This window comes from Magnolia sinica, chromosome 11, assembly GCF_029962835.1.
Source record: "Magnolia sinica isolate HGM2019 chromosome 11, MsV1, whole genome shotgun sequence".
Lineage (NCBI taxonomy): Eukaryota > Viridiplantae > Streptophyta > Magnoliopsida > Magnoliales > Magnoliaceae > Magnolia > Magnolia sinica.
The window spans coordinates 6,307,467-6,321,400 of record NC_080583.1 but is presented as its reverse complement, the minus strand read 5'-3'; the positions used below and the strand labels follow the sequence as shown (position 1 = coordinate 6,321,400).

The 13,934-nt window shown below is 40.2% G+C and overlaps 1 protein-coding gene across 1 annotated transcript; it reads left to right on the top strand.

The window, feature by feature from the left end:
* Positions 1-1,686: 1,686 nt before the first annotated feature.
* Positions 1,687-9,324, top strand: LOC131218675 (uncharacterized). Its single transcript, XM_058213358.1, has 6 exons — positions 1,687-2,023; positions 2,110-2,205; positions 5,126-5,166; positions 5,330-5,447; positions 5,556-5,636; positions 8,972-9,324. Exons 1-6 carry the CDS (start codon positions 1,832-1,834, stop codon positions 9,026-9,028), a joined length of 585 nt encoding a protein of 194 aa, XP_058069341.1. The 5' UTR covers positions 1,687-1,831; the 3' UTR covers positions 9,029-9,324.
* Positions 9,325-13,934: the final 4,610 nt, after the last annotated feature.

Here is a 13,934-nt window from a genome sequence, read left to right as displayed (position 1 = left end):
AAGAGACACCATTATGATAATTTTGAACCCAGAGCCTGATCCATGTCCAGACCCAGAACCTGAACCAAACTCAGATCCGGATCCAAAGGCAGAGCTTGATCCATGCCGAGACCTTACCTGTAACGCTCAATCTGAGGTCTGCATTGCGTGGAGAGAGAGAGAGAGAGAGAGAGAGAGAGAGAGAGAGAGAGGTGGAGGCAGCTGCACAGGCGTGTGGCTGGTGATAGGGATTGAGGGAGAGAGAAGGGCCGCACAGGGATGTAGCTGCTGGACCGAATCCAGCGAGAGAGAGAGTGAGAGAGTTGCGCGGCTAGGGATTCAAAGGGGTTAAAAAAACCCTATTTATTACAGGACGGTGTACATGCTCGGCCACAATGAAACCGTTGTCAGCGGTTTCTCTCCTTCATCCCGCGTTAAAGCATCAGCCGTTGAATGCAAACCGCCTCCATCCGACGGCCAGCAATATGACAGCGCTGGACCTTACGGAATGCTACGGTAAGGTCGAGCGTATAGTACAAAAATCTAATCCTGTGATCTTGATCGACCAAGATGTGAATCCACAATTTAGACGGTTTCATTTGAATTAACATAATCCACTTTGGCAATATCTGAGGACCTGCCTATCAAGCATTATACTGATGCGCTTAGCGTGGTGTAAAGACTCTTTGGAGCCCACCTTGATGTACGTGTCATTATCCACGCTCTCCATCAGTTTTTCCAGATAATTTCAGGTAATTAGAAAAAAAAAAAAAGCATATCCAACACTCAAGTGGACCACACCATAGAAAACAATGGTGATAATGACGTCCACCGTTGAAACATTCCTAGGTCCAAAGTGATTTTTAGCTGTCATACAACCTGTTAATAAGGTCACACAGATCTAGATGATGGGAAAAGACAAATATCATCTTGATCCAAAAGTTCCGTGGCCCCCATGATGTTTTCAAAGGTAGGCAAGCAATTTCCACCGTTTCCTGTATTGTGGTCCACATGATCGTTGGATATACTTCAATTTTTTTTAGTGGAAGTAAAATGAGTTGAAAAAACGGATGGACGGATTGGATAAAACACTTACATCACTATGGGCCCCACAAAATCTTCATACCCGGTAAAGGTTGGTGAGAGACTCACTGCACAATCCGCGTCCGTTTGAAGGCGGCGTTTTCAAAAAAGAAAATTGCGTTTTCAAAAAAGAAAATTCGGAAAAAAAATATCCAAAAGGTAGTTATTCAATACTCTGGCTGAGTACGGTGCTTGATACGCATGGACTAAGGAATTGCGCATGTGCAACGCATCAACTCAAATTAAACCGACTAAATCGTGGGACCCACTTTTTTCAAGTTATACTCTGAAAATCATATCGTTTGAAAGATCTCAACCGCTGATTCCTGGACATCATTTTATTGAAATAAGCCGTGGGATTTTTTTTCATTTTTAACCGTCCAATAAACGTCTCCCAACCCAATAGTCAGATATAAAAAGAGCTAATTTTTTGGTTATTCATACATCCAATCTAAACTGGACCAACGGTTTGTACAGTTCAATTGCCACGTATGCAATTTCCAAACAAGTTCTAAATGCATGCGTATCATCAATCACACTCCGCCAGAGTATCGAATCTCTGAAAACTAAAACCCAAATATCAGAAATTCCCATATCTTTCTCTTCTCCTCAGCTCTGCAGCTGCAAAATCCTAACGAAGAAGAAAAGAATCCCCAAAAGAAAAAAGAGAATTGAAAATTTCCAACAAATCTCTCTCTCTCTCTCCCTCTCCCTCTTCGTGTAAGGGTTTGTAATTTGTTGAAATTCCCAAGACAGGAACCCTAATCCAATGGCGAGAAACGGAGATCAAGAAGCCTCTCAGAGCCAGAGGCCTTCTCATCCTTCTACATGGATCAGATCAGGACCAGATCCTTTTCTCGTCGTTTGCAGATGCTTCAGCGTCATCACCGCCTTGACGGCGATCCTCTGTGTCATCGTCAATGTCTTTTCGGCCGTCCGATCTTTCAAGAATGCATATGATGTAATCCAGCCCTCGATTATTGGAATTTTCTTTTATTCTTTTTATTTTGTGGTTTTGATTTTTGGGTGGTTGGGAGTTTTTGGCAGATATTTGGCGGGATTTTCCGGTGCTATGCGGCGGTGATTGCGTTATTTGTGGCCATTGCTGAGACAGAGTGGGGATTCATATTGAAGTTCGTGAAGGTGAGTTTTGGCGTTTTTTTTTTCTTTAACTTCAATTTGATTGTAAATCGATGCATTTGTTGGACTATTGGTATTTATGCAGTGAGCATGGCTGTATCTTTGATGCAATGTTCAAGTTCTGAAGGGTGAATTTCGATGAATTTGTACTTGATTTGGTGTTTTATCTAGGCTGGTGAAATGCCAGACTGTAATATTCAATATTTTAGTTGGGTTTTGGAAAAAACCCTCTTACAATCCCAATGGTTTAAAGAGACTAGTTTGACATGTTCCATCAGTCCTGGGGCTTTTGGTGCATAGCTTAGGTTCTTAACGATTGGTATTAGAAGCAACACCACGTCTTGTGTTCGAGTCATGGAAGGGGTGACCTGTGGAAAGGGCAACCTGGACCAAAGTGAAAGCCATCACAATGTGGGAAGGGCTACTGTACAACCAGAGTGCAGCTGCCAGGTGGAAAGGGCTTCCTGGATAACCAGAGTGCACCCGCCATGCCCTATTCAACTGGACAAGGGCTAGTGGAAAGGGCTACTGGACAACCAGAGCAGCAGCTGCTGGGTGGAAAGGGCTTCCTGGATAACCACAGTGCACCCACCATGCCCTCTCCAACTGGACGGGGGCTAGTGGAAAGGGCTACTGGACAACCATAGTGCAGCTGCTGGGTGGATAGGGCCTCATGGATAACCAGAGCGCACCCGCTATCCCCTCAACTGGACAAGGGCTAGTGGAAAGGGCTACCTGGAAAAGAGTCCAGAGTGTCGCCACAGAGTGGGTCGTTGCGGATGTCGGCTACAGAGCGTCATGGCATATTATGATCCCAATGGTTTAAAGAGCCTAGTTTGACAAGTTCCATCAGTCCCGGGGCTTTTGGCGTATTGGTTAGGTTCTTAACAAACCTAGATTGTAAAATTGATGCATTTTTTGGATTGTTGGTATTTCTGGAATAACTGATGTTGCATCTCTGATGCAATGTTCAATCTCTGGAGGGTGACTTTCAATGAATTTGTACTTGATTTGATGCTTTAGTTGCGTTGGGAAAAACCCAAATCATAATATCTATGTTTTAGTTTGGTTGGGAAAACCCAGAGCATAAAATTGATGTTTTTGTTGGATTATTGGTATTACTAGAATAACAGTTGTATCTTTGATGCAATATTCAAATTCTAGGGTGGCTTTCAATGAATTTGTACTTGATTTGATGTTTTAGTTGGGTTTGAGAAAAGCCCAGATCAGAATATTGATGTTTTAATTAGGTTTTGGAAAAAACCGGATCGTAAAATCAATGCATTTGTTTGATTATTGATATTTGTGGAATAACGGTTGTTATATCTTTGATGCAATGTTCAAATTCTAGAGGTGAATTTCGATGAATGTGTACTTGATGTTTGGTTTGTGAAAAGCTGGATCGTGATATTCAATGTTTTAGTTGGGTTTTGAAAAACCAAGATTGTAAAATTGATGAGTTTGTTGGATTGTTGGTATTTCTGGAATAACCATTGTTATATCTTTCATGCAATGTTTAAGCTATGGAGGGCGACTTTCAAAGAATTTGTACTTGATCTGATGTTTTAGTTGGGTTTAAGAAAAGCCCTGATCCTAATATTGATGTTTTAGTTGGGTTTAAGAAAAGCTCTGAACCTAATATTGATGTTCTAGTTGGGTTTGGAAAACCCATATTGTAAAATTGATGCATTTGTTGGATTATTGGTATTTCCGAAGTAACTGTTGTTGTATCTTTGAAGCAATGTTCAAGTTCTAGAGGTAGAATTTCGATGTATTTGTTCTTGGTTTGGATGTTTTAACTGGCTCGAGAGAAGCCCAAATTGTATTATCGTTGTTTTAGTTTGGTTTTGGGAAACCTAGATCGTAAAATTGATGCATTTGTTGGATTATTGGTATTTTTGGAATAACGGTTGTACCTTTGATGCAATGTTCCAATTCTGGAGGGTGACTCTCAATGAATTTGTACTTGATGTTTTAGCTAGGTTTGAGAAAAGCCCAGATTGTAATTTTGATCTTATGGTTTTAGGGTTTTGGGATTTAGGGTTTAGAGTGAATTTTCAATAAAAATTCTATAAAGTTATATTCTAATATATAAGAATATTCTTATGATATTAATTAATCATTTTTAATGGAATAGAATTCTATTCTTCGTTCTATTAAACCCAAATCGTAAAATTGTTGCATTTGTTGGATTATGGGTATTTCTAGAATAACCATTGTTGTTGTACCTTTGATGCAATGTTCAAGTTCCAGAGGATGACTTTCAATGAATTTCTACTTGATTTGATGTTTTAGTTGAATTTGAGAAAAGCCTAGATTATAATATCGATGTTTTAGTTGGGTTTGGAAGAACCCAGATCATAAGATTGATGCCTTTGTTGGATTATTGGTACTTCTGGAATAGCTGTTCCTTTGAATTCTTTTCTGGAGGATGAATTTTAATAGATTTGTAGTACTATTGATCTTTTTTTCTTTTTAATTTGGAAGGGCATAATTTGATTTTTTTTTAGCTTGGTTTAAGAAAAATCCCATATTGTATAACTCATGCATTTTGTTCATAAAAACCCTGCCAAACTAATCTCATTTCATGTAGCACCTGGAATGAAGGAAATACTTTTTTTTTAATAATAAGATTACTCAACAAAGAAAATACTATTGGGGGCAAAAAGAGAATGATAGCCATCCTTTATTTAATTGTGTCGTGCTGACCTAGATGAGCGGTATTCAACAACCCCACTAACATATCCAACGAAAAACTTATTTGAGATGACTCCAGATTGTGACCCGTAATGTTTATCATTGATAAGAATTAAGTACTCCTAGGATGATTTGGACTAGTGTTTGTTACAAATCTGCTTCCTTAAACAGTTTGGTTCTTACCGTTGCATTGTCTTACACCACTTTCTGGATTATTACGCTGCAGGTATTGGAGTATTGGGCTGGTAGGGGCATGCTGCAGATCTTGTATGCATCTTTTCATTAATGTAAAAAATGCTCCATTTTTTAGAAAAGAAAATTAGTTTTCACGTGTAACATGAAGATGTTATGGGGCAGGTGTTAAAATTATATGATAATTGACATACTAGTGTAATTAATTCCTAACTGATTGAAGAAGCATCTCTTCCAGTGTCGCAGTGATGACAAGAGCTTTCCCTGATGTTAGTGGAAAGAGAAAAGATCTAGTGCTCCTACAGGAAATTGCGAGCTATCTCCTTGTTGCTTGCGGGGTGACATACGTAATCTTGGTGAGACCATGATCTCACTAATGTGAATCATCACTCATGCACCTAAGATGAAACTGAGTGTATAATGTTTTGTTGTTCTGCGAAAGTGATCAAGATTTCAATTTGCAGGGTGTTCTTTGCATTGGATTTCTGAAGCGTGCTCGTCTGCGTAAAGAGATCACGAGAGAGCAAGCAGCTAAAGATTTGGAGGTAGGCTATGAAACACTCCAAAGATTGAAAATTAACAGTTGGTATTAATCACGTACAACTCAATGGATGGTGACTTAACCACTGCCACATATATCTGAGCTGTGCCAAAAAAAAACTTGTGGGCACCACCATGAGATTGCTTAGAGCCGTTGCTTTTAAGGGCCTAGACCTCATGCCTCAAGGTGAGGTGTTAGAAGTTGGCCTCAAGACATACCACATACATACATAAGGCTCAAATATCTCATAGCCGAGGCTTATGCCTCATGCCTCAAGGTGAGGTGTTAGAAGTTGGCCCCAAGACATACCTTGAGGCATACATACATAAGGCTCAAGTCTCTCATAGCCAAGGCTTATGCCTCAGTCTCTAGACATATGTCTCAAGCCTCATGTATTTTGGCAGGAATAGTTGTTCTAATTCTATGAATCTTTCTAGAACTTTCTTCTCTTGAATATCATTCAAAGAAGTTTTGGAAGATTTTAATAGTTGGTGTCCAATTAGGCGATCTGTGGACTTTTGTTGCTTTCCATGGTGCTTTTTGACTAATAGCTTTCATGTTATGTCAATTTGAACTTACTCATAACTTCCATTCTGATCGACATGATAACTCTCATAAGGAATCAAAGGAAGATGTGACGATTTCTTCCAAGAAATCCCCAATGAATAACACACTATTGCTTCTTTTCTATCAAAATGATCATAACCACTATCTACCTTCCATGAAATTGTATGTGTTTTTATTAACCAAACAGAATTGCCTCCTAGGACCTATTATTGCCTCAAAAGGTCCAACTTATATACATTATTGTACCTCTTGAGTAACAGTCGAGAAGATCTTATGAGAATTGAACATTTTCACATAGATGTGAAACCGGTCTATTTTTATTTGGACTTTTTTAGGAAATTTTTTTGCTAATTCCAAGTTGGTGGCAGTGTGGTAGGTAAGCCCATGGGGTGATCTGCAGTGGTGGTGGACCCCACCATGATTATTTTTTATTTTTTATTTTGTACCTCACACAAGCATCTACATTAGCATCCCTCACTAGGTCATAACATGGAAATAAGGAAAACAAGTGGTGTGCAATTTACTGATTTGACCTGTTCATCTAGTGTTAATTTATGAGCCAACTGATTAGGATTGTTCGGACTTCTATGACCTTTGGCCATTAGGATTCTTAGGTGGGCCCATTGATGACGATCTAGGTTGACAGTCAATTTAAGATCTTGGTCATTTTTTGTTTTACTTGTTGATGCTCTAATCATTTGCTCTACATTGCCCATCATGTGAAGCCATCTTGTATTACCCTTGGGCAATCTAGTGGAAACAAATTCCGCAGTAATTCCCAGAAATTACCAAATTTGAATTTCCCGCCTTTTGTTTGGATGGTGGAGGTAATTGTGAGGTTAGACGCACTGCATTCAGCACATATGACATCACATGTAATGGGAGAAATCCACCAGGAAATCCTGCTTACTGATCGAGGAAGCGGTTATGACGCTTCGCCCACTCGGTGGTCCACAGTCTACAAGAGACTATAGTCTCGCACAGTGAGATAGATTTAAAATGCAAAGCCCCTGTGTAACTTGCTACCCTCATCTCACAACCATTATCGCAAACCATATGTACTTCCTCACAGGTTATTGGGTTGCATGGATTTTTCTTGGAAGTTTCTATATAAGGCTAGTTGGGTGTATGTGGGTGTTTTCTCTTGCCTTGTCTCTCGGGCTATTTGCTCTAATTTCTTTGTATGCTTCTTCCCCTTTGAAATGGTTGAATGGAGAGCTGAATTTTCAGCATGTCTGTCGTATTCAGACTGTCAGCACGATGGATGAACAGTGTCAGTTCAAATAATTACTGCTGCCATCACAGTGTGGTCCACCAGCAGGTTAAGACCCCTTAACTTTACTGCCTCATGACCTGTGATGAGGGTACAAATTAGATGGACGGTATGGATATGGTGGAATTAATCAACAGTGGGTCATACTGCTTGTTGTCCATTCGGAGGCCATGGTTGGTCAGCGCAGTGTGCAGACAACGGTGGACGAGTTGAAAGGAAGACTGGCCACATTGTTTCCTGCAGGTATACACAAGCATCTAATTTCTGTCGCGGTGATCTCTCATTGTACAGATCTTCCATGCTACCCCAAACGCTTGGAGTGGATACAGTTCAGTAAATACATGAATTTACAGCCCCATCCAAACATCATACCCAATTAGTCTAACTACACTGACAGAGTCTGTCAGGGTAATGTAAAAAATAATCATTGCATTCTTGCATTGCATAACCGGGGCATTTGTTAAACCAAACAGGCCCTAAGGGAGCTTTGTCCATTGAACGTGGATTGTTACTCGCAATGAACAATCCACATGTATAATGTGGAAAATGATCTAGTGCTATTATTTGCATTTGAACATATGGATAGTCCAAACAATTGATATGGACCACATTTTGTAGGCCAAGCAAAAATCGCACCAATTGGATGGTTCATATCTTCCAATCAATGGCCTATAATGGATGGTTGGGAACCAGGATTGTTCTGGATGGCTGAACAGGATTCGTGTAGCCAACTCCAACTAGTAGTTATGTAGCTTTAGATGATGACACTGATGAAGAGCATTTACAGACAACAGGTCCAATCACATTGATCCGAACCAGCTATTGCTATTTCCGGTAGTATGATTTGTGCCCTTTGGCACTTAGCAAACTAGATTTCTGATTTGTCCTCTTTTCTCCTTTTTTTAGTCCATTCCTTTTTTTCTTTTTCTTTTTTTTCTTTTTTTTTTAAAATTTTCTTTCTTTCCTTATTCCTTTTTTTTTTTTTGGTCATTTTGGTATCTTTTAAGAGACCAGGCACAAGTTCCTTTGCATTGCTTAGTAATAAGTAATTTGGTGCTTGGTATTTTCTTTTATTCATTTAGAGTTTGTTTGGCTGCACCAAATATCATGAAATTTCATGTTAACCATACAAATTTGGTGCAACCATAGGCACATCTAATTTAGTTATCGTATTGCATTTGGCCATTACCAATGCTTGTTTACTATTCTATAATAACACAAGGCATTCAATTGATGTTGTAAACTAAACATACAGACAGTCTCATTTGACATACACTTGTCCGCTGCCTAATGAGTGGACAGGCCTTTTTATACGCTGTATAATCTTTATGGCAGGTCCCACCTTTTTCACCTTCACAAAAAGTTCTAGCCTGCATTCTACAAATAAAAATACCTGCAAGCACGCACACGCATCCTGCTTTGTCGTAAGGCAGTTTACTTGTTGTTGGGGTTGTTGTGGGCTGCTGATTCTTTTTTGTATAAACATACAATTGATGCAGGAATTGGAGCGGCGCAGAGAGGAACTCGAAGCATTGTTGGTAGCGGAAGGGGCTTGATGACAGCGTATAGGTAGCTGAAAATCAGGTTCGTGTTCTCACCTTTGTGTCTGTCGAATTTGCTTGATTAGATGACAATGTGTTTTTTAAGGTACCACAGGAGCATTGACTTTGTAAATTTTGAAAAGAATCAATGCCCAGAAATTCAGATCCAATCATTCAACAATCTGTAGTTAATCAACAACTCAACCACGTGTACGAGATCTGGACTATCCACCCATTGTGCCCTTTCCATGCGGATGGGCCGAAGATTTTTGCCCATTGCACGATGACTGTTTGTTAAACTGTTTCCTTAACTGCCTGTGTGTAATTCTCAAGAGTCCTCCAATCAATGGCTAAGATCCACATTGTCTAGAGGCTTGTGTCAAAGTCTCACAGCTCAATCGAACAGCGTAGAAGTGAAACTTCGCAAGCCAAGGTAGTGAAGGGGTATTTTCATTTTCATAAATAAAAGAGAAGTGGATTTTTTATTTTTTTATTTTTTGAATTCCTGCATAAGGATATAAGGTCTTCTTTTTAATTACTCCCTCTATCAGACTACCCACCTCTCAGATTTACAATTGGATCATCTGGTGCTCAAACGTTGGATTTTGGTGATTTATGCCTCATTGAAAAGCTTGTTTGATGCTAACTAGTGCACTTGGTTTGTGATTATAACTCACTGGACTGTGTGGCACTCGGACGTCAGATTCGGGTGGTTTACGGCTCATTGAAAAATGAAAAGCTAGTTTGGTGAGCTAATTAGTTGGGCTTAGTTGGTTTGAGATTAAAACTCCGAAGTAGTTAAGATGTGGTCTGGAAGTTGTTGACTTCTTGGATTTTCAATTCAAAACAAATCTGTGTTTTTTAAAAAAAAAAAAAAAGAAATTGGATCAGGAAAGCCAGGGTATTTGAAGCCTGAAGGTGTAGTTCAGCTTCAGCACACGGGCGTCCTGGTGGCTAAAGAGGTATTTCTGCAATCCCAAGAAAGAGAGGGGATTGCCTGTGACCCCAGACACAGATGTCTCTGTGCCCGAGGCTGTCTGGGGTCCATAGAGATGTCCGTAACAAATCCCATCCGTCCATATGTTTTTTAAAGACCAAAATAGGACAGGATTCTAAAAATCAGGCAGATCAAAAACACAGGTGGCCCACACCAACAAAACAGTGGGAACAGAAATGTCCGCCACCATTGAAACTTTCCTGGAGCTGACCATGATGTTTATTTGCCATCCAAACCATTCATACAATTATTACCACACTCAGATGAACTGTAGGAACAAATATCATCATGATACAAAATTTCTCTCAGTGCCAGGCGTTCAATCCCCACTGTTTCGGGTGGTATGGCCCACATGAATTTTGGATCTCCCTGATTTCTAGAATCCTGTCCTATTATGGTCTTTCATAAACAGATGGGCAGAGTGGATTTGTCAGGGACATCTCTAATGGGCCCCACAGGCAATCCGCTCCCCCAAGAAAGCATATTTTCAAAGAGATGATCCAGTGCCCCAGTTTGATCGATCAATCTAAACTGTCTGATGGACAGGTGGATTTGTCACTTAGTTTAATCGATGGATCTGAACTGTCTATTAAGTCCAGAACAAATTTCATGGACTAGCAAATCGGATGAACCATTTTCCCACCATGGATGTGATGTCTAAGATTGCTTAATGAAAGTGATTCTTTGGAATCATATGCGACCCATTATTTGAGCTGACAAATAGATGGATCAGATTGTTCATTGAACTCATTTTTGCATAAACAATGTCAACCGTCCATATTAAATTGCACTGATCAAATGGTTAAAATTTGTCAGATTAGTGACTTATTTTCAGTAGCCCAAGAAACTGCTCTGGACCTAATGAGCAATCCTTTCTTAAATGGATTGGGCTGTCCAAGTTTCTGGATGCAACTAAGAGCACCATGACTTGTATCGCTTTGAGAAAAAAGTATTTTCATTATTGAATGAACGACTCTAATTTTTAAAATTCTGGTACCGAGCAACCTCTCATCTCCTTGCCCAACTTGCCGGGGTGATCCACCTAATGGACGGTCCAGGCCTCGTCCACATAAAGACATTCCATCCACATCATCCAGCCATCGTAGATGCAAGCTTTTTTGGGCTTTTTGAAGTGAAGAATGTGGGTTAGGGATTTGGGGGTTTTTGTCCTTACCTCAGTGGTAGACTCTAAGGAGTTTCAACACGTGGTCTTGGGTTTGATACCCATAGGTAGAGGTGTACACGAGTCCAGTCGAGTTGAGCTTGGCGGGCTTCGGCTCGGCCAGTAGCTGACCCCAGCTCGAACTTGGTTCGGCTCGGTCCTCAAGCCGGACTGGTCAGCAGCTCGGGCCAATTCGCTGAGATCAAGCCAATTTCACCTATGCAACATTTTCACAAACACATGGATTGCACATTCAAAATCTCACTGTATATAAAACCACAGCACAGGTATTTCATCAAACCCCTTGTAGGTGAAGTCAAAATCAAGAAAAAAAAAAGTATTTCTTTCATATACATACCTTCCTTGCACCAACCGACACTTTGTCGAGTCATTTCATCAAACACTCAGTGAGCAACATCCATATCAAAATAACTGAGTCACCAATCTAATTCAATCCGAGTCGGTTCAAGTTAAGGTTTGATCTGAGTCGAGTCGAGCTTGGGCAAAGCTCGAAATTATTTCGAGCTCCAAAAACCAACTTGACTCGATCCGAATCTAATTTCGAGCCGAGGCAAGTCGAGCTTTTTTGAGTCGAATCTAGTGAGCTAACTCGACTCGTGTGCAGCCCTACCCATAGGTGGTGAAATCCCACTATGGCGTGCGTGGGTGCATGTGTTATAAAAAATAATAATAATAAATAAAATAAAATCTCCTGCTTTTTTTTTGTTGGATTTTGCAAATCCACACCTCCGTAAATCCGTTGGTATTAAGTAAATTTTATAGAAAAAAAAATATTTCTAGAATTCGAATTTATCAAATAGTGCCTCCAGGCAGGTAGTGCTTATTAGGTGAACAAAAATATGGTTGATCCAATTATAAGGTGGGCTGGTCTAAAATAATAACACACACCACACAAAACATCCAAATTCAAGTGTAGCCCATCTGATGATTTGATCTGCCTGATTTTTGGTTCGTACGGTCACCATAGTCTGTGCATATGTTGGATGGCTTGGATGTTATACCATAGAAGGGGGCCAAAAAGCCCATCTATCTTTTAAAGGAAAGGGAAGAAAAAGAAAATGAGGACATTCTTGTAATTTCCTCCCTTAAAAAGCGTCTCCTTGTAATTTGTAATCCTCTAGGGGATATTTTGTAAAATGTCAATTTCGAATGAATTGAGCAGTAAAAATTCCTAAATCCAAATCCCCATACCGAATAAAATAAAATAAATAAATCCTCAACATGAAGAACTCTTTTTAGAATATGTTAGCCTGATTATCATCATGGCTCTGCACGTGAATGGGTGCTCTTGCGACCATTCCAACAAGGATTGACTGGAATGAATGGTCAGGATTTACCCACTCAATGTCGGGTGTCAACAGTACCACATTCTTCAAAGAAGACAAACAAATAGTGGACTGGTGCACGATTCATTGATTTGATCTGTTATCTAGTTTTGATTAATAAGCCGTTGATCAAATAGTTAGGATTTTTCTGACGGCTATGATCCGTTGAACCATGAGGATTCTTTGGTGGTAGATGACCTAGATGTCAATGAAGATCTTGATCATTTTCTATTGGACGTGTTGATGGCCCAATTGCAACTCTAAACTGTCCATTAGGTGGGCCATCTTGGATTTCTCAGGATCAGCTGACTGACTGGTAATTGGCATTGAACATGTCCACCGTTGGATGATGATCGGTCTGAACTATCCATTATTTGGGACCCAAACGAATTGTTGGCATAAAAAAATACTTATTATAGTATGACCATTCTTCATCTTGAAATTACAACTGATCAAATAGTTAGGATTGTTCTGACGGCTATGATCCGTTGAACCATGAGGATTCTTTGGTGATAGATGACCTAGATGTCAATGAAGATCTTGATCATTTTCTATTGGACATGTTCATGGCCCAATTGCAACTCTAAACTGTCCATTAGGAGGGCCATCTTAGATTTCTCAGGATCAGCTGACTGACTGGTAATTGGCATTGAACATGTCCACCGTTGGATGATGATCGGTCTGAACTATCCATTATTTGGGACCCAAACGAATTGTTGACCGACTGGTAGACTGCTTGGTTTCAACACTGAGGTTTTGGCATCGATTCCCCAACAGTGGGGTGTACTAACAAGCTAACCCAAAAAAAAAAAAAACTAGGAAGTTTTTAGCGGTTGACATTCAATTACCACTGGTGTGGTCCACCTGAGATTTTTATCTACTTCAATTTTCAGACCATTCCCCAAAACGGATGGACGGCATAGATATACAACACATACATTGAGGTGGCCCCCACAGTCAGGCTGGATCCAGGTTGCACCTAACCCGCGTCCTCGATTGTGTGGCCTGACAGATGTAAGGTTTGTATCTCGTAAGGTGTGTACGTGCTATGAGGATAAATAAGATACTTTATCCTCAACATAAACAGTCCACACAGCAGACAAGTGCAATATCAAGCCGTCCATCAATTGGGTCTAAACTGCAGGCCACCAAAACAATAGACTGACCTGATTTTTGGACTGGAGCATCCACATAATGGTATCCCTCTGATGGGCGGATTGGATTCCATACATACGTGCCGTGGTGGCACGTGTGGTGTGTGCATGAGCTGCTTAGACAAGCCCACGCAGACGACGCTTGGGGATGTTTTTTGCAATTTCTCTAAAACCAGACCCAGCAAACTGCTATCTAGTGGGACCTACTGCGGATGGCAAATGGTTCAAGATAATCCAGACAGCTTATCTGGTGGGCCCTACT

Excerpts from the sequence above, each read along its gene's own strand:
- LOC131218675 (XM_058213358.1), top strand. The coding sequence starts at position 1,832 with ATGGCGAGAAACGGAGATCAAGAAGCCTCTCAGAGCCAGAGGCCTTCT. Across the intron at positions 2,206-5,125 it reads TCATATTGAAGTTCGTGAAG|GTATTGGAGTATTGGGCTGG; the intron begins GTGAGTTTTGGC and ends ATTACGCTGCAG. Across the intron at positions 5,167-5,329 it reads AGGGGCATGCTGCAGATCTT|TGTCGCAGTGATGACAAGAG; the intron begins GTATGCATCTTT and ends CATCTCTTCCAG.